This window comes from Mytilus trossulus, chromosome 3 (assembly GCF_036588685.1).
Source record: "Mytilus trossulus isolate FHL-02 chromosome 3, PNRI_Mtr1.1.1.hap1, whole genome shotgun sequence".
Classification (NCBI taxonomy): domain Eukaryota; kingdom Metazoa; phylum Mollusca; class Bivalvia; order Mytilida; family Mytilidae; genus Mytilus; species Mytilus trossulus.
The window spans coordinates 75,492,539-75,517,545 of NC_086375.1; the positions used below are offsets into that span (position 1 = coordinate 75,492,539).

The 25,007-nt window shown below is 33.1% G+C and overlaps 1 protein-coding gene across 5 annotated transcripts; it reads left to right on the forward strand.

The window, feature by feature from the left end:
- Positions 1 to 49: 49 nt before the first annotated feature.
- On the forward strand, positions 50 to 23,310 carry LOC134712426 (putative uncharacterized protein DDB_G0282133). Of its 5 annotated transcripts, none has more exons than XM_063573955.1 (10): positions 50 to 182; positions 3,195 to 4,171; positions 4,595 to 4,704; positions 7,250 to 7,312; positions 13,241 to 13,323; positions 14,033 to 14,125; positions 17,505 to 17,899; positions 18,520 to 18,552; positions 19,823 to 20,055; positions 22,040 to 23,310. In XM_063573955.1, the coding sequence occupies exons 2-10, from the start codon at positions 3,211 to 3,213 to the stop codon at positions 23,048 to 23,050; spliced, it is 2,982 nt and encodes a 993-aa protein (XP_063430025.1). In that variant the 5' UTR covers positions 50 to 182; positions 3,195 to 3,210; the 3' UTR covers positions 23,051 to 23,310. The 5 variants fall into 5 exon arrangements, with proteins under 5 accessions (XP_063430025.1, XP_063430027.1, XP_063430028.1 ...); XM_063573957.1 differs by having other exon boundaries at positions 107 to 196; XM_063573958.1 differs by having other exon boundaries at positions 165 to 332.
- Positions 23,311 to 25,007: the final 1,697 nt, after the last annotated feature.

Genomic DNA, 25,007 nt, shown 5'->3' on the forward strand with positions numbered 1-25,007 from the left:
TTTAGATTATTGCATATTTTAAATAATAAGTTTTACCATAAAGAGATATATTGTTATCTTAACAAAATGTTTTAAAAATGTAAATAAAAACAAATAAAGCTATTAATTGCGGACAACCGGAAGTAAGGAAATAAACAAACTGGGAGACCTCGTGGGAAAGCACATTTCCAGGAGACCTAGCAGTAATAAGAATACCGTTAATTTTTTAATGCATTTATGCTTTGTAGAATCCGTTTCTTTCAATACAATTGCAGAAAAAATAGCTTATTGTCATAGCTTTACTATTTCGTTAGAATTTCTCATACGTTACTGAAGTCTGAACCAGTTCGACCGTAAGTCGTTTCGGTCACACTACCTAACCAGGTCGGCCATAGACGATTCGTCTGTCTTTGGCTTCACTATTTCATCTAGATAATCATAGATATTCAACAACTAAAAAGTGTCGGTAACAAAGGCAATTTTGACAAAGACAACATCCTCAATTTACTGTGGGTCTCATTTGGGGTCTAAGCTAGTCCAAATAATTATGACGTCTGGCAAGGCTATTTTATTTGTTTTCAGAAAAAAATTAAAATAGCCTTTCCAAACGTCATAATTATTTGGACTAGGTCTAAGCGAGATGAGGGACTACCGATTTTTGGTATCAGGTCCGTTCGCGCCCAATATACTTTCGCACCCTACACGTTCGCGCCCAATTTTAATTCCAATTCCAGTTGAATACTTGGAAAATCATGATTGTTCTTTTTAATTGCTTTCAGGTAAATACTGAATGTATTTATAGCTTAGTATGAGTAAATATTGAAGATTTTAAATGACAAACACAAAAGATAATTGTTTTAAAACAGCTTGGTCCCTTTGATCTGAAACAATGAAACAATAAAATAAAGCAATACACTATTATAACCAAAACATGATCAAACAATTTACCATGATAAAATTTATTCAACACACACATAAAAAACGTAGTCAGAATCTCACTCCATTGTGAAAAAAGTCAACGAAACAAAGTTATAGCAATACACTAACCAAAACATGATTAAGAGTTATTCAACACAAAATAAAACATTGACAGAATCCCACTTTATTTAGAAAGGAATATTATTATTTTTAACAATACACTATCCAAAAAATAATTAAGATTTATTCAAGACAACACAAACAAAATGCTGTCTCACTTTATATTTTTGAGACAACGAAAACAATTATACTTAAAAGAATACTTCTTGCCAAAACTTGATTACAAAGTTATTAACCCAAAACCAATTAAAATTAGGTGCGAACATGTGGGGTGCGAAAGGACTTTGGGTGTGAACATGTAGGGTGCGAAAGTGAAAGGTGGCGAACATGAGTGGGGGCGAACACGAATGGGCGCGAACGGACCCGGATTCCCGATTTTTCGTAAGCGTGAAACGTGGAAGTCAAATTATCGTGTCATGAAAACTGGAAATGAGGTATTGCAGAACCAGGAAATTGACAAAAAATTGAGAATTGCTTATGCATATAATGTTAGCAGGATACGGAAATCTAACAATATAGTAGTTTTTGTCGAGCCTGCAACTTTTGTTGCAGAAAGCTCGACATAGGGATAGTGTTCCGGCGGCGGCGTTAGCTAACTTCTTAAAAGCTTTATATTTTAGAAGGTGTAAGACCTGGATGCTTCATACTTTGTATATAGATGCCTCTTGTTACGAGGTTTCCGTCAGTCACATGTCCAATGTCCTTGACCTCATTTTCATGGTTCATTGACCACTTGAAAAAAAAGTTCAAATTTTTTATAATGTTGAATTCTCTCTTATTATAAGTAATAGGATAATTATATTTAGTATGTGCGTATCTTGCATGGTCCTCATGCCCGTCAGACAGTTTTCACTTGACCTCGACCTCATTTCATGGATCAGTGAACAAGGTTAAGTGTTGGTGGTCAAGTCCATATCTCAGATACTATAAGCAATAGGGCTAGTATATTCGGTGTATGGAAGGACTGTAAGGTGTACATGTCCAACTGGCAGGTGTCATCTGACCTTGACCTCATTTTCATGGTTCAGTGGTTATAGTTAAGTTTTTGTGTTTTGGTCTGTTTTTCTCATATTTTATGCAATAGGTCTACTATATTAGTTGTATGGAATGATTGTAAGGTGTACATGTCTAGCGGGCAGATGTCATCTGACCTTGACCTCATTTTCATGGTTCAGTGGAAAAAGTTAAGTTTTTTAGTTTTGGTCTCTTTATCTAATACTATAAGCCATAGGTCAACTATGACTGGTGTATAGAAATATTTTATGATCTATATGTCAGTGGCGCAGGTTTTATTTGACCGTGACCTTAAATTTGACGGTTCATTGCACAGTGTTAAGTTTTTGTGGTTTGGTCTATTTTTATTAAACTATAAGTAAAAGGTCAACTATATTTGTTGTATGGAAGCATTGTTAGCTGTTCATGTCTACCTGGCATCTGTCATTGACCTCATTTTCATGGTTCATTGGTCTTTGTTTAGTTATCTTGGTTAATGTTAGGTTCATGTGACAGTTGTAATAAAGCTTTATACTTAGGACTATCAACGTAATATCAATGATTAGTAAAGAAGGCGAGACATTTCAGTGTCCACTCTTGTGTTTAGTTTAAACATATTTATTTATAGTGGATTGGGAAACAAGTTTTGCAACTTATATTAATCCCTTTCCACTTTGTGGGTGCAAGTGCTGCCTTGTAGCGGCATTAGCCTACTCTTTTTTTGAAATCTACAAGGGTGTCTTTAATGTGCAAGAGATATGGCTCTCTTAACACGGGTCAGCCATTTATCGTCCCCTTCCGAAGGACTATCATAGTTTCCTCAAGACCATACTTGCAAATGGTGTCAACAAAAATGCATGTTAGCAGTTGTTTATCTAGAAATTTGAATAAAAGACGACAGCTATAATTCTATCCAGGGCACTTTGGCTTCCTCCACCCATAATTACTGGACTGTCACTAAATAGCCATAAAGTGGCGCTTAAAAATGGTGTTAAAAAGTGGCAATCAATTGATCAATCATAAATGCAAATTATTCTACATCTTGAAAATAAATCACTTGAGAAAATAAGGTAGTTTACAGTACATATATAGAAAAAATCTTTCAACCTCTTTGAAAGAATAAAAGAAATGTTGTTTAAATGTTAAAGTGTACATTTTTATATGTATTCAGTTATTCATTACAGGTTTTGACTAAGAATTATGGCTAATAATTCCTATTTTGGACAACAAGTGCCCCAGCAGTCAAATCAGAACTATACATATCAGCCTTGGGGAAGTGGGACTGCATCTCAGCAACCAGCTCCTAATTTTTCTGGCAATGGTAACCAACAACAACAGTATCAGCAGTATGGAAATAATTTCCAAAGAACCAATAGTAATGACGGAAACTGGTATCCAGGAAATAGCTATGGACCAAATCAACCACAGAATATCAATCAAAGAGGAAATTATTATCAAAGCAGACCACACAGTTCAAATAATAATTTAAATCCATCTATTGGTCAGAACAGACCACACAGTTCAAATAATAATTTAAATCCATCTATTGGTCAAAACAGACCACACAGTTCAAATAATACTTTAACTCAATCTATTGGTCCAAATTTTGATAGTACACCACCTCCTTCCAATTACAACTATGGACAGCAGAATTGGACCGATTCTGATTATGGAAATGAGTATAAATTTTACAGTGGAGGAAGTATAAATACATATGGAAGTAGTGATAGTTATTCCCCTCAAAATACAAACTTTTCTGGTAATAAAAGGGGGACTTTCAATGAGAGACCAAACCAGACCATGATGGGAATCAAAAATCAGAATCCATATTCAAATTCAGCTGGCAGTGGTAAACAAAATCCATTTATTAGAAATAACCCAAATTTGGTTGGCAGCGGTAAACCAAATTCATATACGAACAATAATCCAAATCAATTTGGAAAGAACAAGATAAATCAATTTAATAACAACAATAGCCATCAACATAATCCATTTGGAAACAGTAATCCTAATCAACATGATCAGTTTGGATATGGAAATACAAATCATTTTGAAAATAAAAATCATCAATTTGGAACTACTAATGGAAACAATCATAAAAAAAATCCCAAACAGATGCATAAAAAGCAACAGAAACAGAAAAAGAAAATGAAGAAGGCAAGTTTAGCTTTAACATTCAAGGTTAGGTGAGTTTATCTATATCATTTAAGGTTAGGCAAGTTCAGCTATAACATACAAGGTTAGGCAAGTTTAGCTTTAACATACAAGATTAGGCAAGTTTAGCTGTAACATTCATTCATGAACATTATTTGATTGCATGTAACACAATATAGAGAACCTGCAAGTACCACACTGTCACATCTGTTGTTTTAGTAGATAAATATTTAATAACAGTTTATATGATTATCTACCTTTTTAGAGGTACAAACAAAATTTAATTCATATTGAGAATTGTTATCCATTTAGTCATCAGTTTGAGTTTGCTCACCCACCATTATTTCAATATTTTCATCAGTAGATCCAACAATATTTTGTTTTTATCTGTTTTAATCTTCATAATTGATTAATTTTGTTTTGTAGGAAGAAGTTGTCAAGGGAGATAATCCAGAGGCCAACAATTTTTACTGTGACACATGCGACAGGGGATTTAGTCAGGAATGTCATTACACGGAACATTGTGGCTTTCATGAAAAGGTATAAAACTCCTCAAATTAATGATTTGTACATGTAGTTGATTTCTTACATGAACTCTAATAAATATAAGGTACTAACTATTTTTTTGTTGACTTGGCTTTGGTGCCAGTAGCCTTTTTCCCAAAACATCTTGAGTTTAAAATTAATCCTACGATAAAAATATTTAGTTGAAATGTAAAGGAATATTAAGATATGTGAAAAGGGCTTCAGGTCCTCTAGCTTCATACAATCTTTATTTGGTAAAAAAGAGTCAATATAAATTTATTCAGATTTGCAAATTTTCAAAATTCTTATCTTAAACATCAAAATGAAATGTTTCAGTATTGTATAGGATAAATGACCGAGAGATCCTGTTTAATTCTCCATAAATATGATTCCAGAGCTCCAGATAAGAATTCACAAATTGGGGTTTTTACCCACCATTTTCTTATGTATTGGGTGATACAGATTTTTAATTGCATTATCAATTCCAATTCACCCCTCAAGTTAATATCAAATTGGGTTTTTCACCACCAAGCTCCTTAATGTATTGGGTTTTTTCATCAACACACTATTGAATATTTAGGCAATATCAACCCCGGATGTTTTTCCATGTTAAATATGTTTCTTTATTTGAATAATATGTGCTATAGCTGTTTTATTTTCTTAATTCACTGACGAGCAATTGTAGGTTTAATTTGTGTCCCTTTTCAATCTTCTGCCAGTTTTGTTTTTTCTCACAACTTATGTAAACTGTAAATAACGGGTATGTCTATTCCAAGGCACTCGTCTCAGATCTTTTTTTCTCTTATATACCTTTATATAAAAATTCCGAGAGGAATGCCTGTGTGTGCATTCACTCATTAACCATTAATCATTTACAAATTAGTATATAAACTCTAATTATACTTGAATGTTTTTGTTTTATTCAATTTACATAAATCTGGGTTAAGTTATCCCTTATTAGAACTTTTGGTTTCCAATTACATATCATTTCATAATTGATATCGTTTGGCCTTTCACATTTTCTAACGGCAATTAACTGATTCAGTTTTTGACGAAGTCCCGTGTTTATTAGCAATATTCTTGTTAGGGTACGCAAACACGCCCATGCGTTTGATGGACGCTTCCTAAAAACACTGGCTGAGTGTTGTTATCGTCATATCTTTCCCTCAGTTATTCAAAAGAAGCTGAAAACATGCTTCTATTCAATATTTTTATCGGACATTCACTTTCGTTTTAATTCAATGTATGTTACGATAAATCTCGAGCAATTCGAAAAAAATATGACAACACAACATGACACACACTACTTGGATAAACGCTGAGAAGATCGAAATGATTCAAAACCACGTGTACCTTTTGAGCAAGGGAAAATTCCAACAGAACAGGGACCCATTTCAGCTACTTGATGCAGGGAACTATTTTTAGAACGAAAGGACATCTCCAATTATAAATATAATAAAAATAGATTTACGCAACAAGTGAAAACAGATAAGGGTAAATAACGCAAACGGTAGCCAACAAAAGGGTTGAGAACTCATGGTTTTGGCATATAAATTGGGTTTCCTTTGAATTGATGGGGTTATTGAACCCTGCAATGGGCAATTGCATTGGGTTTTCTATTATTTGTATTGCGTGATCACGCAAATACGCAGCTTATCTGGAGCTCTGTGATTCCACTAAATAATCCATTAAACTCCTGTTTTGAACATTTACTCATTTGATTTGGACTTCAATAAAAAAAAAATGTATGTTGTTTACATGGATAATTTGAACTGCACAAGATTTTATGATCCATTCTTATTTCAGGATTATAATGGCACAGCTATTTTTTGTAAGAGAGCTTTTTTGAAAGTGTTGAAACAAGGGCATTATATGCTGTCTTGGTATTGGGAAATGTTTGACCCATATAATGTAGTACAACATATAATGTTGATTTTAAAATTTTATATTTATAGCTGTAAAAATTCAGGAGAAAAACCTTCTGTGAAAGGTACATGCAGTATTGCATATTTAAAATACTGTATAAGAATAGAACAACATATAGTAAATTTCTTATCGCCTACACAAAAAGAATATACAGATAAAAAAATGGTTGCCATTACAATCTGTCCTAGGTCATTTAAATATTTTATAACTGCTACAAAAATTATAGTTATATTTTGTTTTATGTCTTGCTATTTAGAGTTGTCATATAATAATAATATCTTTAAGACCATACTTGAAACTGTACATGTGTGTAATCCTGCTTGTCAGATTGTTTTCTGTCTTTATGTCAAAAATAAACAAATTACAAAAAAGTATGCTGTCTTGGTTAATGTATGGTATATATGTGCATGTATAGATTGTACTTATTTTCATACAAGCAAACTTTACCAAAGGTTTTGGTTTTAGTATTCATTGTTTTGTGTTTAAGGAGTCTTTCTAGAAATAACTATTGCATAAATAGCTTGAATACCCCCCAATCAATTAAATAATTATCCTTTTACTCATTTATCATCTTTTATGGTAAATTAATTATAGTGTCTATTTTAATTACAGTTTTAATGTAAAATTATTTCAGTGTTCCTATACTGGCTGTTCCTTTGTAGCTGCTCCAAAACTTGTCAAACTCCATGTTCAGATGGTAAGTAGCTTACTTTATTTCATTATACATGTACTCTAAAAAAAATTGGGATTGTATGACACAGGGTTCTCGCTAAGACGCGTATACGCGTCCTGGACGCATGGAAATCAAGCTGGACGCGTCATTTTTGAAACACGTGAGTCCCTGGGACGCGTCCTCGTTATATCCCCTGAGTCCCAGACACATCGTTTTCCATAGAAGATTCTTGATTCCGACTTTGTTTTGACAGGAAACTATACCGGAAGTTGACATTTTTTTGATATGCGCGGAACAATATTTTTGTTGACTGATACGATTTTTTTTAAATTAAACGTATTTCATACTAAAATTTCATAATTCTATTCAAAATGATCAATAGATATGATAAAGTTACCTATAACTTTATCGATTTTGTAATTTTACGAGTATTTGAAAGGCTTGACTACTTCCACGTGTTGAACATCATGTACTTATCGATTGAAACATAGAAAGTAAAATATTTATGTGAACTTGAAAGCAAATAATAAAATATTTCGTTAATGATTCTTGGTGTATAAAATACGTAATAAAACAGTGTAGATTAAAAAAAAATACGGATGAGAACAATTTTACTTGTCTTCGAATGATTTAACAATTTTACTTGTCTTCGAATGATTTAACAATTTTCTCGTATTGTGCATGTTGAACATCACGATCGTAAACAAAGGTAAAAATTGATTGGAAAATCTGAATAAAACATAATTAAAATATAATCACTATTTACCCAAGCTCATTATGTTGAACAGAGTTCACTTTATAGTTGCTTGCTTTTATTAAATATAATGATAATTATCATGATTCAAACATCAAAGTGATTATTAACTCAGTGATTAAATTAATTAAAATTAATTAATAATAATTAATATGAACTATGTTCATACAATCGAAATTTCTTATAAATACTGGCTTGACCAACAAAATCATATCAGTATCAAAATGAGCCAGTCAAAGTTAAAGTCCTTCTTTAAAAGAAAACATGATGACATTGAATCATCAGTACCAAGTAAAAGACCAAGAGTCACTGACCCACTACACCAAGAATTGATAGACATAGAAAGATCTGCAGAAACAACTACGTCAGTCACTACACCAACTAAGCCAAAGAAAGAGAGGAAATGGCAGTCTATCTGGGAGACAGAATTCCAATGGTTACGCAAACTCACACTACCAGAGGGTGACCAAGGCTACTGTGAATGGTGCAGAGATAAAAAGAAATCGAACTCTGTTGCCAATGGTTGTACTAACATACAACGCAGTACTTGGGTTCGTCATGAAAATCACCCAGATCACAAGATGGTCACACTAGCCAAACAGCCTAGTAAACAACAGCCTACACTAGAGAAGACTACTGACATTGCCACTACTCACCCATGCAAAGAGGCTCAGCTTAGAACTATGTCAGGGGCGTAGCTAGGATGAAACGATGTGCAAGCACCTACCGCCGAGCGGAGCGAGGCGAAAAAATTTTGGGACCCTTTTATGCAGGAAAATGCGTTTTTTTCGGTTTTCGGTCATAGGGCAGTTGAAAGAGGAGCTACATGTAGATAGGACTTATAAACAATTTATGAATGTAAAAATATTCATAAAGCTTCTGAATAAAGTAAATCATGGTTAATTGAAAACATAAACTACACATTTTTCTCATTCAAAATTTACTCAAAATTGTCCAAAGTCTAGGCAGAAACGAGCTTCTCTATTTATTTGTCAATATTCACACTAAAATCTCGTTGAATATGCAGTAATGCTAGCGATGATAACCTGTCATTATTCATTGTTGATCGTACATTTTATTTCAACAGACGTAGTACACTGATAGATCACCGCGGTAGCCTCGCGAGATGTTATAAACCAGTGTACGTGTTTGCCATCAAGCGAGCTCCCGCCAATTGAATACGTCAAAATTACATACCAGGTCAATTGACAATGTTGAGATTTGTTCGTTTGTTATATTTCCTACAACACGAGGAAGCAGATACGACACAAAGAAGCGATTTTCTGATAATACCAGACGCGACTCCACTCTCCAGTTCCATTATCATATGGTCTATAAACGCAAAATATAATGAGACTTTCCAATACTGTTTTGGCATGTTTGCAGGATGAGTGGATCTGGTAGTCCCTCGAACACATCGCGGTGGCATAATTTCAACGATATCGAAGGGTTTAAAGCTAATGCCGATTGGTACATCTCATTCCAAACAGATAAACCGTACTCTGTAAAAAGTACTCCGAAACTACATGTATTAGACTGAGTATAACAAATTCAAATCTTGTAAAAGATACAAATTACAGTGTCCGATTTTGTCATGCATGATCTCCCATAAAACTTCTATTTTGAAACCAAATGCCGTTATTTAATGACATTTCTTCAATCAAAAAAGTGACAACATATGTGTTTCCTTTGAAATCTAATTTATAAATTTTTAATTTTGCAATATTTTTTTTGCATGCCGAACCGATGTGCACGCAACTGCGTGTTGGCGTATAGTGAGCTACGCGCCTGTATGTTCTTTGTAATAAAGGCTAACTTACCAATGCACCTACTTACAGGCCTACTCAATCTTCAGAGAGGTAATGGTTGTCCACATCTACAAGATACTACTAAGTACTACACCAGTCACCAATCACAAACAGACATGGTAGATGCCATCAATGACTCAGTTGAAGATACTATACTCAGAGACATCAACTTCAGTCACCAACTTGGACTCATCATTGATGAGACCACTGATATCACAGTACACAAGAAACTCTGTATGTACATCAAATGTTTGTCAGAGAACAACACACCAGTGCTTCACTTCCTTGACAATGTTGCTGTACTGGATGGCAAGGCAGTTACTATTGTAAAAGCCATTGAGAACTCACTCAAAAGCAAAGCCATACCAATTAAAAAGATATCTTCATTAGCAACTGATGGTGCTAGTGTGATGATGGGGAAGCATGGTGGAGTAGGGGCCTTACTCAGACAACAACACAACCCAACCTTAGTACAGATCCACTGCATTACACACAGAGTTGCCCTAGCAGCAGGTCAAGCTTGCAGAGATGTACCCTACTTCACAGAATACCAATTGATACTCAAGCAGATATTCAAGTTCTTCAATAACTCAGCCGTGAGGTACAATGAGTTACGCCAACTACAAGAACTACTAGACACTGATGACAACCTCAAGACGTTATCACTCAAGCAACCTGCTAGTTTCCGGTGGCTATCACTAGGGGCAGCAGTAGACGCCATATTCGCATCATACCCAGCAATCTACTCAACACTAGATTCCTTGGCTGCAGGGAAAGACTCACCAGAGGCTAAAGGCTTACTTCAGAAGATCAAGACAGTATCATTCCTCCTAATGACAGCATTCTTAAAAGATATATTGGTTACTGTCAATAGGTTGAATGTCATCTTCCAGAGAGACAACTTAGATGTTTCATCAGTCATGTCACTTGTATCATCTACTCAGGAACGACTCAATTTCTACAAACAGAAAGATGGTCCAACTCTCACTGCTGTGTACAGTCAAATCAACAACTCACAATACAAAGATCTACCACTCAATGACAAGCAAACACTACGTATGCAGTTCCAGAACTCAGCAACAGCCTATCTCACCAACATCAACAACAACCTGCAGCAAAGATTTGAACCTGAATCTCTGAGCCACCTTGGTACCATCAACAACTTGTTAAATCCAGAACACATGCCAACTGACAACACTATACTCACATATGGAGAAGATAAACTGCCTGAGATGTTAAACCACTTCAAGGACAGTCTACCAATAGATGTTGATAGAGCAACATCCAACTACCTAGATCTGAAACTACTACTTCGCCAACAGAAATCTCTCACCCTTCAACAGATGGCCACTCAAATTCTTAACAACTACTCAGATGAATATCCAGACTTTGCTTTACTATATGAACTTTTACTTGTTTCTCCTGTAACCAGTGTAGCATGTGAAAGAGGTTTCTCCTGCCAGAACAGAATAAAGACAAAACTAAGATCAAGACTCCAACCAGAGACAGTATCCAAACTGATGAGAGTTCAACAAGATGGACCACCACTAGATGACTTCAACCCATCATCCTCACTGACAAAGTTCCTTGACCAAAGAAACAGAAGAAAGTAAAGATATTGTCATAGACTTTCAAAATGAACAAAAGTGTTTCAATTATTGTATTGTGTAACTGTTATTGTGAAATATATGTACATATTAACTGTTGTATGTTTTATCTATGTAGTGCTTCTTTAGTCTAAAATGTAGTGCTTTTATATATCTGCTTTGTGTTTTATTAATGATCTATAGTGCTTTTATAATAAATGCTTTATTGTGTATGTACTGTAGTGCCTTTTAAATGCCTGTAATACATGTTGTAGTGAACAATATCAAGATACAATAACATGATTTATTATCAGATATAATAAAAATTATCAATCAAACACGCATCGTTCTAGTTTTATTTCTTCATATTTCTTCATATTGAGACACAAAAAATTACATGCATCCTGGACTCATCAAAATCTGCTGGGACTCACCATTTCTAAAAGTGATGAGTCCCAGGACTCACCATAAAAAATTCCTAGTGAGAACCCTGTGACATGTATGATGTTGTCATCTGCGTCGTTGTCGTTGTCCGAAGACACATTAGTTTCTGGATAATAACTTTAGTTTAAGTGAATAGATCTTTATGAAACTTTTTCAGAAGGTTCAATACCACAAAATGAAGGTTGGGATTAATTTTGGGGATGATGGTCCCAACCGTAAAGGAATAAAGGGCCCCAAAGTGGCCCGAAACAAGCATTTTTCTAGTATCAGGATAATAACTTGGGTACAAGTATTTGAATTGCTCTGAAATTATATTGCAATGTTTAAAACCACAAGTAGAAGGTTTGGATTCATTTTCAGGGTTATGGGGCCAAAGTTTAGGAATTAAGGGGCAAAAAGGGGCCAAAACAACATTTTTCTAGTTTCCAGACAATAACTTGTGTGTACTTTTATGGATCTCTCTGAAATTCTACCACAACTTACCATATAACAAAGGGGAGGCTGGGATTAAGTTTTGGGTTGGTTGCCCAAAATATGCAGGATTTAGGGGCCTAAAAAGGGCCAAAAAGAAGCATGTTTTAGTTTCCAAACAATTATGACGATAACTTGTGTTTAAGTGTATGGATCGCTCTGAAATTGTACTACAAGGTCCAATGCTACAAAAGAAAGCATGTAATTGAGTTTAAGGATTATTTCTCCAATAGGGGTTTCAAAAAAGTGGGGGAGGGGGATTTTCCCAATAAAAAAGGGTAGAGGTAGTTTTGAAAAAAAGCCAACAATATCACTGCAACAATATGTTCTATAAATTTGCATTACTATCAGTTTGATGACTGTTTCAAGAGTAAATCAAGACCCCTAGCAATTTCAAATATAAGTTTTCTGCTCAAGAGAGTTTGAAAGGAAAAAATTGTGATAGATCAATGTATTTTCTATTAAGTTACAACACTATCAGTACATAAACTTTTTAAGATTATTTTCAGGTCCTACTTTTGTGAATCATAGTTCAGTGACTTTTAATTAATTAGTAATTTTCAATGTTAAGGTTTCTTCTTAAAGATAGTTTGATAGGCACTACTTTTGATAGAAAATGATATTTTCTATAAAGTTGCATAACTTTCTATCTTTCTTTGTGTGTCATAATCCAGCAAATTCTAGTTAAAGTAGCCATTTTGCTGTTCATTAGATATTTTTTTTCCTGAATTTTCTACAGAAAATGATGCATATTGCTGCGTCAACAATCTATTAAAAAACAGTTGTTCAAAGTAGACTTAATTATTTACCAACGCTGTAAAATATGAAACCATGCAAATAACTATTCTGTATACAAAACTGTATAACACAGATATTTGTAATTTTCCAGCAACATAAAAGTGGACTAGCTAAGAAGATTTGGAGTGTTGAATCACAGGAGGATATAGAGAAATGGAAGGAAGAGCGCAGAATGTAAGAAAATTATGTGGCGGGTATGGGAGGATAGACATTAAGAGATACAGCATTAAAAGCTTATAACAGTGAAAAATCATTGAAAAATGCTATAGATTTGTTGGAAACCCCTTAAAAGGTAAAAACACGTGGGAGACCATTTTAGATACTCTATAGAAAATGTGAGATACAAGTTAAACCAAAGGCTGTAATGGTTGGTTGCATCCTGAAATATTAGAAAAGAATTTCAGCTGTAAAAGTTACACTTTGAAAGTCAGTAGAACAACCCAAATGTTGTCCGTGCATTTACCCATGAACCCTTCAACCAAAATTTAAATATGTTGTAGTGACAACAAAATGGAGGTCAAGTTCAATAATGACTATATTGACTTTTACTGTTCAGGAGTTATTGTGTTTGAAAGATTGGAAAATGGTGTTTCCAATCGTGTCTGTGCATTTACTCGTGAATCGTTCAACCAAAGCTTTCAAAATTTCACAATGTTAGTACTGTTGTCAAAATGGAGGTCAAGTTTGATATTGATGATTGTAACTTTTACCATTTAGGAGTTTTGGTCCTTGTGATATTGGCAAATGCCAAGACACAAAAGATTGTTAAAAATCTGGTTTTCTGTCATTCTGTCAGTTCTTGTTTAGTAAAACAGAGATATACAGAAAAACTAGGCTATTTTAGATAGTTGTTATAAGCAATGTCTTGGTAAATTTATTTCAGGAAATTTCCAACAACTTTTAATATAGAAAAGAAGAAGGCTATTTTAGAGGAGAAGAAATCAAGAGGAGAGGTTCTAGAGACAAAATACTTTGGGTAAGGAGATCTATACTAGTTTCCTTTGACTGGTATTACTTATATTGCATACTAATTAACAGGTGAAGTGTATAGAAAAGTACCTTGATTACTTCATTTTGTCAGGGGTTGTTTTCTCAAATAAATAATCCTTCATCTCATTATAGTTTTTAACCGGATTTTTGTGACAAAAATGTCGGTTATTGATTTGGGGATGTACGGCAGGCGGTCGGTCAGTCCGAAGGGCGGGAGGCAATCAAATGTTGTCCATGCATTAACTCATGAACTGTTCAACCAAAGGTTTTAAAATTTTGATATGTTGTTACTGAGAACTAAATGAAGGTCAAGTTCAATAATGATGATTTTGACTTTTACCGTTCAGGAGTTATGGTTCTTGAAAGATTGAAAAAATGGAGTTTCCAGTCGTGTCAGTGCATTTACTCATGAACTGTTCTACCAAAGCTTCCCAAATTTTAATATGTTGTTAGTGATGACAAAATAGAGGTCAAGTTCAATAATGACGAATTTGACTTTTACCATTCAGGAGTTATGGTTCTTGAAAGATTGAAAAATGGTGTTTCCAGTTGTGTCTGTGCATTTTCTAATGAACCATTCAACCAAAGCTTTTGAAATTTTTATATGTTGTTACTGAAGACAAAATAGAGGTCAAATTTAATGATAACGACTTTGACTTTTACCGTTCAGGAGTTATGGTTCTTGAAAGATTGTAAAATGGCGTTTCCATTCACGTTGTTGCATTTACTCTTGAACCATTCAATCTAAGCTTTTCAAAATTTAATATGTTGATACTGATGACAAAATGGAGGTCAAATTTGATATTGACGATTTTCACTTTCACCATTCTTCAGTAATGGTTCTTGTGATATTCATACCTGTCAACTCACCCGTTTTTTGCGGGTGACACCCGTTATTTTCACCTCTCACCCAGGAGTTTTTCTTTACCCGGCGGGTCCCGGTAATTTCTAACATTACCCGTTTCACCCGGATTTCTGACTGGAATTGTTTCCGGTATTTAGAAGTAATACGACCTTCGGTTTTATCGGTCTTTTTCAATGTAACCAAAAGTCAAAATGTAGGACTGTTTACCTGAGCTATGTAACGATATTTTCAACAAGCTACAAGATGAGTTCAGTGACTATCAGTTGACCCCATTAGATGAACTTCCACTTTGCACTTCCCCTGAAACTGACATTGGTACATTTTGGGGAGAAATGTCCAAGTTGCATGACATTTTTCTTAACAAGCCAAGATTTTTTGTTTTGACAAAACTTGCTAAAACATTACTGGTTTTGCCAAACAGCAATGCAGACAGTGAGAGGGCATTTTCTTTAGTAAAGAAAATAGCTACATAGTTTAGGGCTGATCTTAATAAGGATACACTGTGTGCTCTTCTTTCTTGTAAAATGAATACACATTTGCATTGCTATGAACTGAAACCAAGTGCAGTTCTTTTAAAGAATGCCAAGTCTGCTACTATGGAATATAACAATAGTCTGAAATAAACTTGTATACATGTTCTAACTGTTTCATATACATATTGACTATATAAATTATATGTAAACACCCATATTTTTGTTCTTCAATTGAGCCCGCAAAATGTCGTACGCGTTATGACCTGAGATTTTTTTTCTCAATGCAGGTCATGACCTGACTTTTCATTTTCAGAGGTTGACAGGTATGGATATTGCCAGGACACAAATGAATATAAATAAATCTGGTATGCTGTCGTTGTGACAGCCTCTTGTTTTTTAATTGAATAAGCTTATTTATTGTCTTTTATTGTTGTGTATGTGAATGAAAATCTCAATGAGACAGCAACTAAACAACACAAGTTAATCATAATATACATCTTGATGTACATGTATTTATACCTTATGCCGTATCACCCTCGACCAATATCATCCCTCGGGACTAAAGGCCCTTGGGCTGATATTGGTGTCTCGGAATGATACGACATATGATATGGATTTTGCCATGTATTATTCTCTATGTTATATCTTTTGTTAGTTATTATTAGGTCTTTCCACTTTTCTGTGGAAAGACCTATTGTTTTTCTTCTGATTATTTTTTTTTTTCTTTTTTTCTTCAGCCTAATTTTGTTCTTGCGATAAACATTTGTTTCGCAATATGTCGCTTAGATATTTGGTATATGATATCGAACAATTGATGCGCTTTTGAAATTTACCATGCGTAACCGAAAACTTTTCTTTGTAGGAGTTATCTCCCCAAACACTGTTTTCCTTGTGAGCGCAACTCCTTCGCAACCGTAAAATATTATGACAAATTTATTTTAAAAAATTGCTCGTTATATCCTTCGCATGATTTGTCCTATTTTGACCGAAGTGATATGAACGCTCCATATGAGAGTTATTTCCCCTTATTCATTTGATATAAGTGAATTGCATTTCTAACTGGTAAACCATAATTGATAGAGACCTAGGATCTTTTGATTTGAGGTCCTTGGTCCAAAAAAATGAAAATTAGGTCAAGGTCAAAGGTGAAGGTCATATTCTAATTTTTGAATATGGCTCATTTCCACTCATTTCCAGAAAACGTATAAGATATCGACAAATTATTTTTTCTAAATTGTTTGTTGCGACATGTCGTAACATGTAAATTTTGATTGCAAGGGTACGTTGAATGTAAAAGGGAGTTTTCTCCCCTTTGGTATTTAAAAATACGCGTATGGTGATATAACTCATTAACTAAACATAATTAAGACCTATGGTCTTTTGATTTGAGGTTCTTGGTTAATGACCTTGAAATTGATCTCAAGGTCATAGCTTAATTTGACGTTCTAGATTGTGACCTTTGCTTTTACCTCATGTGTATACATAATAAAGTCATGACACTTTTGACAAACGGTATCAAACCATTTTACCTTGCTATTTATTGTACTTTATTATAAAAATATATATAGAACAAGATATTTTTGGAATCAGTGTCAAGTAAATAGTCAAATATTATCAGAAATAGAGTTTTTCAAACCGGAAGTAAGAAATTATCTCCCTTATCTAAAAAAAATATTGTTTAGAAACCATATATTTTTGGAATCAGCGTACAATAAGCTATCATTTGACGATTGAAATGACATTTTAAACCTATTTTTACACCTTTCATATTAAAATACATTGTTTTGGTGGAAAGACCTTCAATTGTTCTCTCAACAATTGGTTTTTAATTTATATTTTTTATTATTTGGAATTAGACATATCTCTGAGAAATGATTATTCAAACCTTGAGTTTCAAAATAAATAACTGTTGTTTTATGCTCACCTATTTAAGACATCCTGAGGCTATACACATTCAGTTGAAAGGTGTTAAAAGTTTAGATATTTGTCTATCTGTTACTTGAACCATTTACTTCTTATACTTACAGGAAAATGAAAGGGAAGAATTTTAATGGACAACAAAATAATGGAGATGATGCCTGTCCTGGAGACAAGAATGTAAGAGGAAAGAGAAACAGAAGGAGAAAGAAACCTATGATAGAGATGATGGGAGATGCTAAAGTACCAAAACTTGACCAGTCTGAAGGTCATGAAGGTCACATCTCTGACCAGTCAGATAAGGAGGGGGTAGATAAACCATTCATAACAGACGAAATCAAGGCCATGATTAAACAAAGAAATACACTTCATTATAAAGCAAAAAGAACGGGAGACCAGGACGATTGGAGTAAATACAGGATTATAAGAGCTCAATGCAGGAGATTGACCAGAATTGAGAAAGAACAACTTGGAATGCCAACTCAAAGGACAAAAAGAGTTCTAGGTGATTTCCATTTTCTTTGTTTAAAGACTGAATTGTGAAGCATGGGTTTATAAATGTAAGAAGATGTGATATGATTGCCAATGAGACAACTCTCCAACAGCGATTAAATAAAGTAAATGTAATCAACTTATGTCACTGTACAGCCTTCAACAATGAGCAAACACATACTATGTAGTAAGCTATATGAATGGTCCCAATAACCAAATTTAAAACAAGAAAAAAACGTCCTGAGATATTTACTATGCAATAAATGAAAAATCAATATGACAGACTGAAACCAACAACAACATGCACTGATATTAAGTTATCATTTATGTTATGTTATATGTATGATATATAAAGATGATTCACTCTGTAGATTGATTCCAATGCTCTTCTATAGACAACACTATCTGGGTAAATGAATCAAAGAAGTAATCAATCAGAATTTAAGTAAATCTGATAAAAGCTATGGTCCAGGAAAGATTGTTCTACCAGAAGTTAAAATAATGATCTATAGAGGTAATCTTAGATGAAGAAATTTTTAAGAATTTTTATGTGCAAACAAATATTGATGTTACAGAGTTCATTAAAGATTTGTTCCAGAGTGTGTTTTAAAATGAAAAATTTATGTTTTTCAGAGAAGTCTGAAGCTGGTGATGCAGAGGCTGATGGTATGTATATTACATGTTTAGAAAACATAACTAGGGTCTATGGCTTATAAAGAAAAATGTAAATGAGGCTTTTAAAATATCTTAAAATGTCAAGCAAGAGAAAAATTAAAAATCAATCAACATGAAAGAAGTTGTCTTTGACTGTTTATAGTGTGTTTGTCTTTGATAATGATCCCAATCACGCTTATAATGGGAAAGATGGCTGTCATTATTTTTAGAGGTATAGTGTTGAATATTTTGCAAGATTCAGGGATTTATAAAGATTGAAGCCTAAATAGTCATTATAAGAACAATTTTTTTTTAAACTATGTTTGATAATGCCCTTTTTGGTGAAGGAGACACATGAGTTGTATGTCCAAAGATCAAGGTCACACGCATATTTGTTAGACATAAATTGGGTCATAATTTTATTTTAGGATGATATCTGTTGCATTAAATGTCCCACTTTCAGCAAACAAGTGTGAAATATGATAAAAACTTTTGCTACTGAACAAAACCCATTTATTTGAAGGTCACTGGGTAAAAAATCAAGGTCATATTTGACAGCAGTTTTAGACAAGCAGATTTGACAGTTGATGACTTGACACAATAAAACTGATACCTTATTATTAAAGTTGTAGAGATTGCATCTTAGGTTGTTTGTCCATGACTTTTCTGTAATGAAGTGGGTTAAAGTTATATATTGGGTGAAGAATGGTATATAGGTGACTGACTGCTAACATTTTCTGTGCAATAACTTACAAACCTTTCAACCAATGCTTTTTATGCCCCACCTACGATAGAAGAGGGGCATTATGTTATCTGGTCTGTGCGTACGTCCGTCTGTCCCGCTTCAGGTTAAAGTTTTTGGTCAAGGTAGTTTTTGATGAAGTTGAAGTCCAATCAACTTGAAACTTAGTACACATGTTCCCTGTGATATTATTTTTCTAATTTTAATGCCTAATTATATTTTTTACCCAATTTCACGGTCCATTGAACATGGAAAATGTTAGTGTGAGTGTGGCATCCGTGTACTTTGGGCACATTCTTGTTTAATTTTCATTCAGTAATTTAAGAAACCTAATATTTGTTTGATGTTTTGCTGTATAATTTTCCTTTATAAATATTTTGAAGATGTTTGATTTTAATTCAAACATTAAAACTAAATGCATATGAAATTCATATTTATAAACCTGAAAGTGAATGGCAGTGCCTTCACAATGTAGATGAGTTTGTTTGCAATCCCTCGTTTCTTTCTTTCTAACATGATCATTTATTTCATAATATTCAGATAAAAGTGAAGCACCAGTACATGTTGAAGAAAAGACAACAGATAGTGTGAACAAAGATGTAAAATGTAGCATCTCAAAAGATGAAGAAGGCCTTGAAGAACAGGACAAAGAAAGTTGGGATTGGAAAAGGGGGAAAAGGAAATATCCTCAGAGAAGAAGATCAGATAAAGCTAATAAATTTGGATCAGATGTGAGGCAATCACTTAAAAGTACACCGTCTTTGTTGGAAAAGGTAAAAATTCATGATTTTCTTTGAAAATGACAGGTCATTCTTTGAAGAATCAACCTGAATGAAACCATGTTTCAATGAAATGTGTTTTAAGGGACAATATAATGACATCTGTTTTTATTTTCATCAATTAATAAGCAAACTAAAATTTGTTAAAACATCAATTGATAGTAATACTGTTATTTACAATTAAGGGGTTTTAATACACTTTTTCATCTTAGACATTACTTATAGGTTTTACTCATAAACAAAGCCTTCATTTATTAGATTGAAATACAAGTACCAGAACACATCTTTAAAGGGGAATTAGCTGTCAAATTAATATTGACTCAAATTTTCATACTTGATTTTATAACATAAACTGAAGTGTGTATACAAATGATAAAAAAAAAAATAACAATGCACAGACTATGATATGTATCAGATTTCCTATGTATTTTAGTCTAGACTTCATCTAACAAACGATCCAGATGACCTTAAGTTTACACATACAAAAAGAATTTCCCACTTTACAGTTAAAATAATAAAGCATGCAAACCAAGAATTTAATGCTTTGCTTGCCAACTTTGTTTGGTTGTTTGCTCAGACATTGTAATTAAGATTGACACCTAAATTCAATGGGTAGGTGGAGTATAACAGTCTGTTTACTATACACAAAGGTTTGATTGGTCAATGAATATCAAAATTGTTTCCAATATAATATGCATTGTTCAATCAACTCTTTTTATGCCCCACCTACAATAGTAGAGGGGCATTATGTTTTCTGGTCTGTGCGTCTGTTCGTTCGTCAGTCTGTCCCGCTTCAGGTTAAAGTTTTTGGTCAAGGTAGTTTTTGATGAAGTTGAAGTCCAATCAACTTGAAACTTAGTACACATGTTCCTTATGATATGATCTTTCTAATTTTAAAGCCAAATTAAACTTTTGACCCCAATTTCACGGTCCACTGAACATAGTAAATGAAAGTGCATGTTTCAGGTTAAAGTTTTTGGTCAAGGTAGTTTTTGATGAAGTTGAAGTCCAATCAACTTGAAACTTAGTACACATGTTCCCTTTGATATTATCTTACTAATTTTAATGCCTAATTATATTTTTTGTCCAATTTCATGGTCCTTTGAACATGGAAAATGAAAGTGCAAGTGGGGCATCCGTGTACTTTGGACACATTCTTGAATTTATATAGTAAACAAACAGTTACTCGGTCTCTCCATTGAATTAAGGCGTCAATCTTAATTACAATGCCTTAGCAAACAACCAAAAAAAAGTTAAGAAGCAAGAAATTTAAACTCTTGGTTTGCATGCTTTATTATTTTAACTGTAATGTGATGGATAAAATATGATACAAATCCTGTAAATCCTTGTAGAAAATTATATTTTTGTTGGTATATAATTCGGATAATGCATACTTTAAAAAATAGGGAAGGAAATGGAAGGGTGTTTTTGTGGATAGTTGTAAATGCATACAGACAAGACTAATATTCAAAGTGTCATATATGTTATGAATTGGAATTAGACTTAATTTATTTTTATAGTCAGGGAAACTCCTTCAAAATTGATTTTGAATCTTATAGTTGTGTGTCAATTCTTAGAATTCACGTCACACATATTTTGGCCACACAGAATACACACAAAATACAAAAACAATATAGATATTAAATAGTGGTATCAAAGTACATGTTTTATAACATTATTTGCTCATATAGCCTTAAGGGCCAGTGAAGCTACTGTTACTACTTCTCGTTAACTTTACAGAATCCTTTTTCTCTGACACTCCTTCAATACATCTCAGATGCAAGTATGTCAAGATTTGAAAATATATGAAACTTATTTTTTGTATGTTTAGTGTAAATATTTTTTTGGGATATTTTATCAACATGAAAATTAAGATGTTGATTGAAAGTTTTTGTGAACATAGTTCTAGAGAAGAAAAAACATAATGGTAATACTATCTCCTTTAATAATTCAGTTTACTGTAAATTTTCTTTTTTAGCTCCTTGCCAATGATATCCGACATGAAAGAAATGTCATATTACAGTGTGTTCATCATGTTGTTAAGAACATTTTCTTTGGTATTGGAGACAAATCATCAACCAATGAGATAAATAAACAGTCATCATGTGACAAGTCAGTCACCAATGAAATTAACAGTCAGTCAGACTGTGAGACAGGACCATCTGAAAACAAAGTTAGAAGGATAGATACCAAATGTGAATCTACTAGTGTAAATCATGTAATGCAGTGCAGCAAAGACAATACCACATCCAATGAAACAGCAGAACAGCCTAATGATGAAAAAATGATAACCAATGAAAATACAACTGAGGCCAGTAACAAAACAGTAACCACTGAAAATATTACACAGTCTGATGAAAAAGCAGAGCTGCGTAGTGATGACAAAACAATATCCAATAGAAATACAAAAGAGACCAGTTATAATTCAGTAACCAATGGAATTATAGAACTGTCTAGTGAGGATAACGCAGTATCCAATGAAAAAGCAGAGCAGAGTAGTGATGACAAAACATTATCAAATGGAAATACAAAAGAGACCAGTTATAATTCAGTAACCAATGGAATTATAGAATGGTCTAGTGACGATAATACAGTATCCAATGAAAAAGCAGAGCAGAGTAGTGATGACAAAACATTATCCAATGGAAATACAAAAGAGACCAGTTATAATTCAGTAACCAATGGAATTATAGAACTGTCAAATGAGGATAATACAGAATCCAATGAAAAAGCAGAGCTGTGTAGTGATGACAAAATAATAGCCAATGGAAATACAGATGAGACCAGTGAAAATACATTAAACAATGAAATTATAGAACTGTCTAGTGATGACAATATGGAACAGTCTAGTGAAGACAATATCGTAATCAATGAAAATGCAGAGCAGGCTTGTCAGAAAAAAGTATCTAACCGACAAAATTTTCCTGGAAATCCAGGAACAAGAATGTTACTACAAAATGTACATACATTTCTCAATCTAAATAAATAAGATTTATGTAAGTTAGCATAACCAAAGAACAACTACAGATGTACATGATGTAAAAATATTTCTTCATTAAAGAAAAATTCATAGAATGAAATGATCATTCAAACATTGACAAATGATTAAAGTAGCTTATTTCATTTTTGCAGATGTTTTATTTTATTTTGTGAAATATAGTTCTTTGATGAACATTTTTGGATAAAATATGTCACTGTTAATATGAAACTATGTATGAGTCGACTATCATTCCAATGCTTCATTGAGGTTGCAAGTCTTTCCTTCACATTATATATGTGAGTTTAAGTGCTTTTACAACCATGACATCAAATAAAAAAAGGAGGGTGCATATTCATTACTTTCTGCAGATCTGTTTTATATTATTTTGTAAAATATAGTTCTTTGATGAACATATTTGGATAAAATCTGGTCGTTGTTAATATGAAACTATGTTAAATGTATGTCATGTTTGTATGAGTTGACTATTATTCTAATGCTTCATTGAGGTTGAAAGTCGTTTCTTCACACTATATATGTGAGTTTGATAATAAGTGCTTTAACAACCATGTCAAATAAACAAAAATATGAGGCTGCATATTCATTACTTTCTGTTTGTTCATTAGAATTAAAAAAACAACAGAAGCAAGGCATTTTTAAAATTATTCTTTATATCTCAATAAACATTCATGACTGTAGGTGCTTCTCATCACAAAGTTAAAGCAATTCATTTCAAAAGGATAACCAAACAAAAGCTTGAAATAACTTGTAAGTTCATGGTTGTAGCATAAAAATCTTGTTATTTAGAATTAAATGCTTCTTTAATATTTTACAAGGTTGTAAAATTATTGACTGTGTGCACATTTTAAGTATTAAGTGCTTCCTTACTTAATACAAATTCAAAATGTACCTACCTATAGTTCAACACTTTTAAATACCAAAATAAAATTACAAAAAGAAGCATTATACATAACATTCTCTTTAAAATAATTACCAATAAATAAAATCATTGACCTGTTTTATTTTCCCCTGTTACTAATAATTTTATGTTAGATCTCTTCCCATGTTTACATATAAATGTATGATATTCACAAGCAAATACACATTAAATGGAGAAGTTTAATTTATGATGCATCATATATTGTCAGCATGGTCAGTACACACAGTATCCAATTCAGCTGTATCATCTAACAGACTTCTATCTGAATTTCTGTAATGTATAACAATAAGGAGATTTTGATATGCACTGAGAAAGCTATTCTTAAAAGGCCAATAGATTTGGATGAAAATAACTACTGATACATAAAGCCATAAAAAGTTCATTCTTTGATTAGTTGGGTAATGTATCTACAATACTTCACAAATGTATCTTTCATTTATTGATTTCATGGCTTACAGTATGGCTGTCACATTTGAATTTCAGTCGAATTTCAGTCATGCCTGATTTCAAAATTTTAAAGTCGACAAGTTGAACAACAGACCCCATGTAACTTTATAGTAATAATTGTTTATGCATATTTATCTAGCAGTTATAGTAATAATTGTTTATGCATATTTATCTAGCAGTATTTATGACAAAAAGAATGATATTGCAACAATATGATCCCTCAGTTTCAGTTTGTGAGGATTCAACTGCATATCATGCTTCAAACATATTTTTTTTGGACTTCAGATTTTGTTCAAATGTTTTTTATTTGTTGTCTTTCATGGAAAAAGCTTCTTGACTAAAGATATGTGGTATTCAGGTCATTTAGTGTCCATGTGGTCCAAGACACTGATTACCAATTATTTGAACAATTACTCAAGCCAATAATCAAGACAGCAATGGTTTCTTTCTTTGACAAAGATTCATTATACTGTGACATTAAAGACGGCAACAAAATAGATAATAAGTTTACAAAAACTATATTAATAATTTAATAGATACTGTGTACATTTTGATAGGTATTGGATATGTGTCATTAAAACA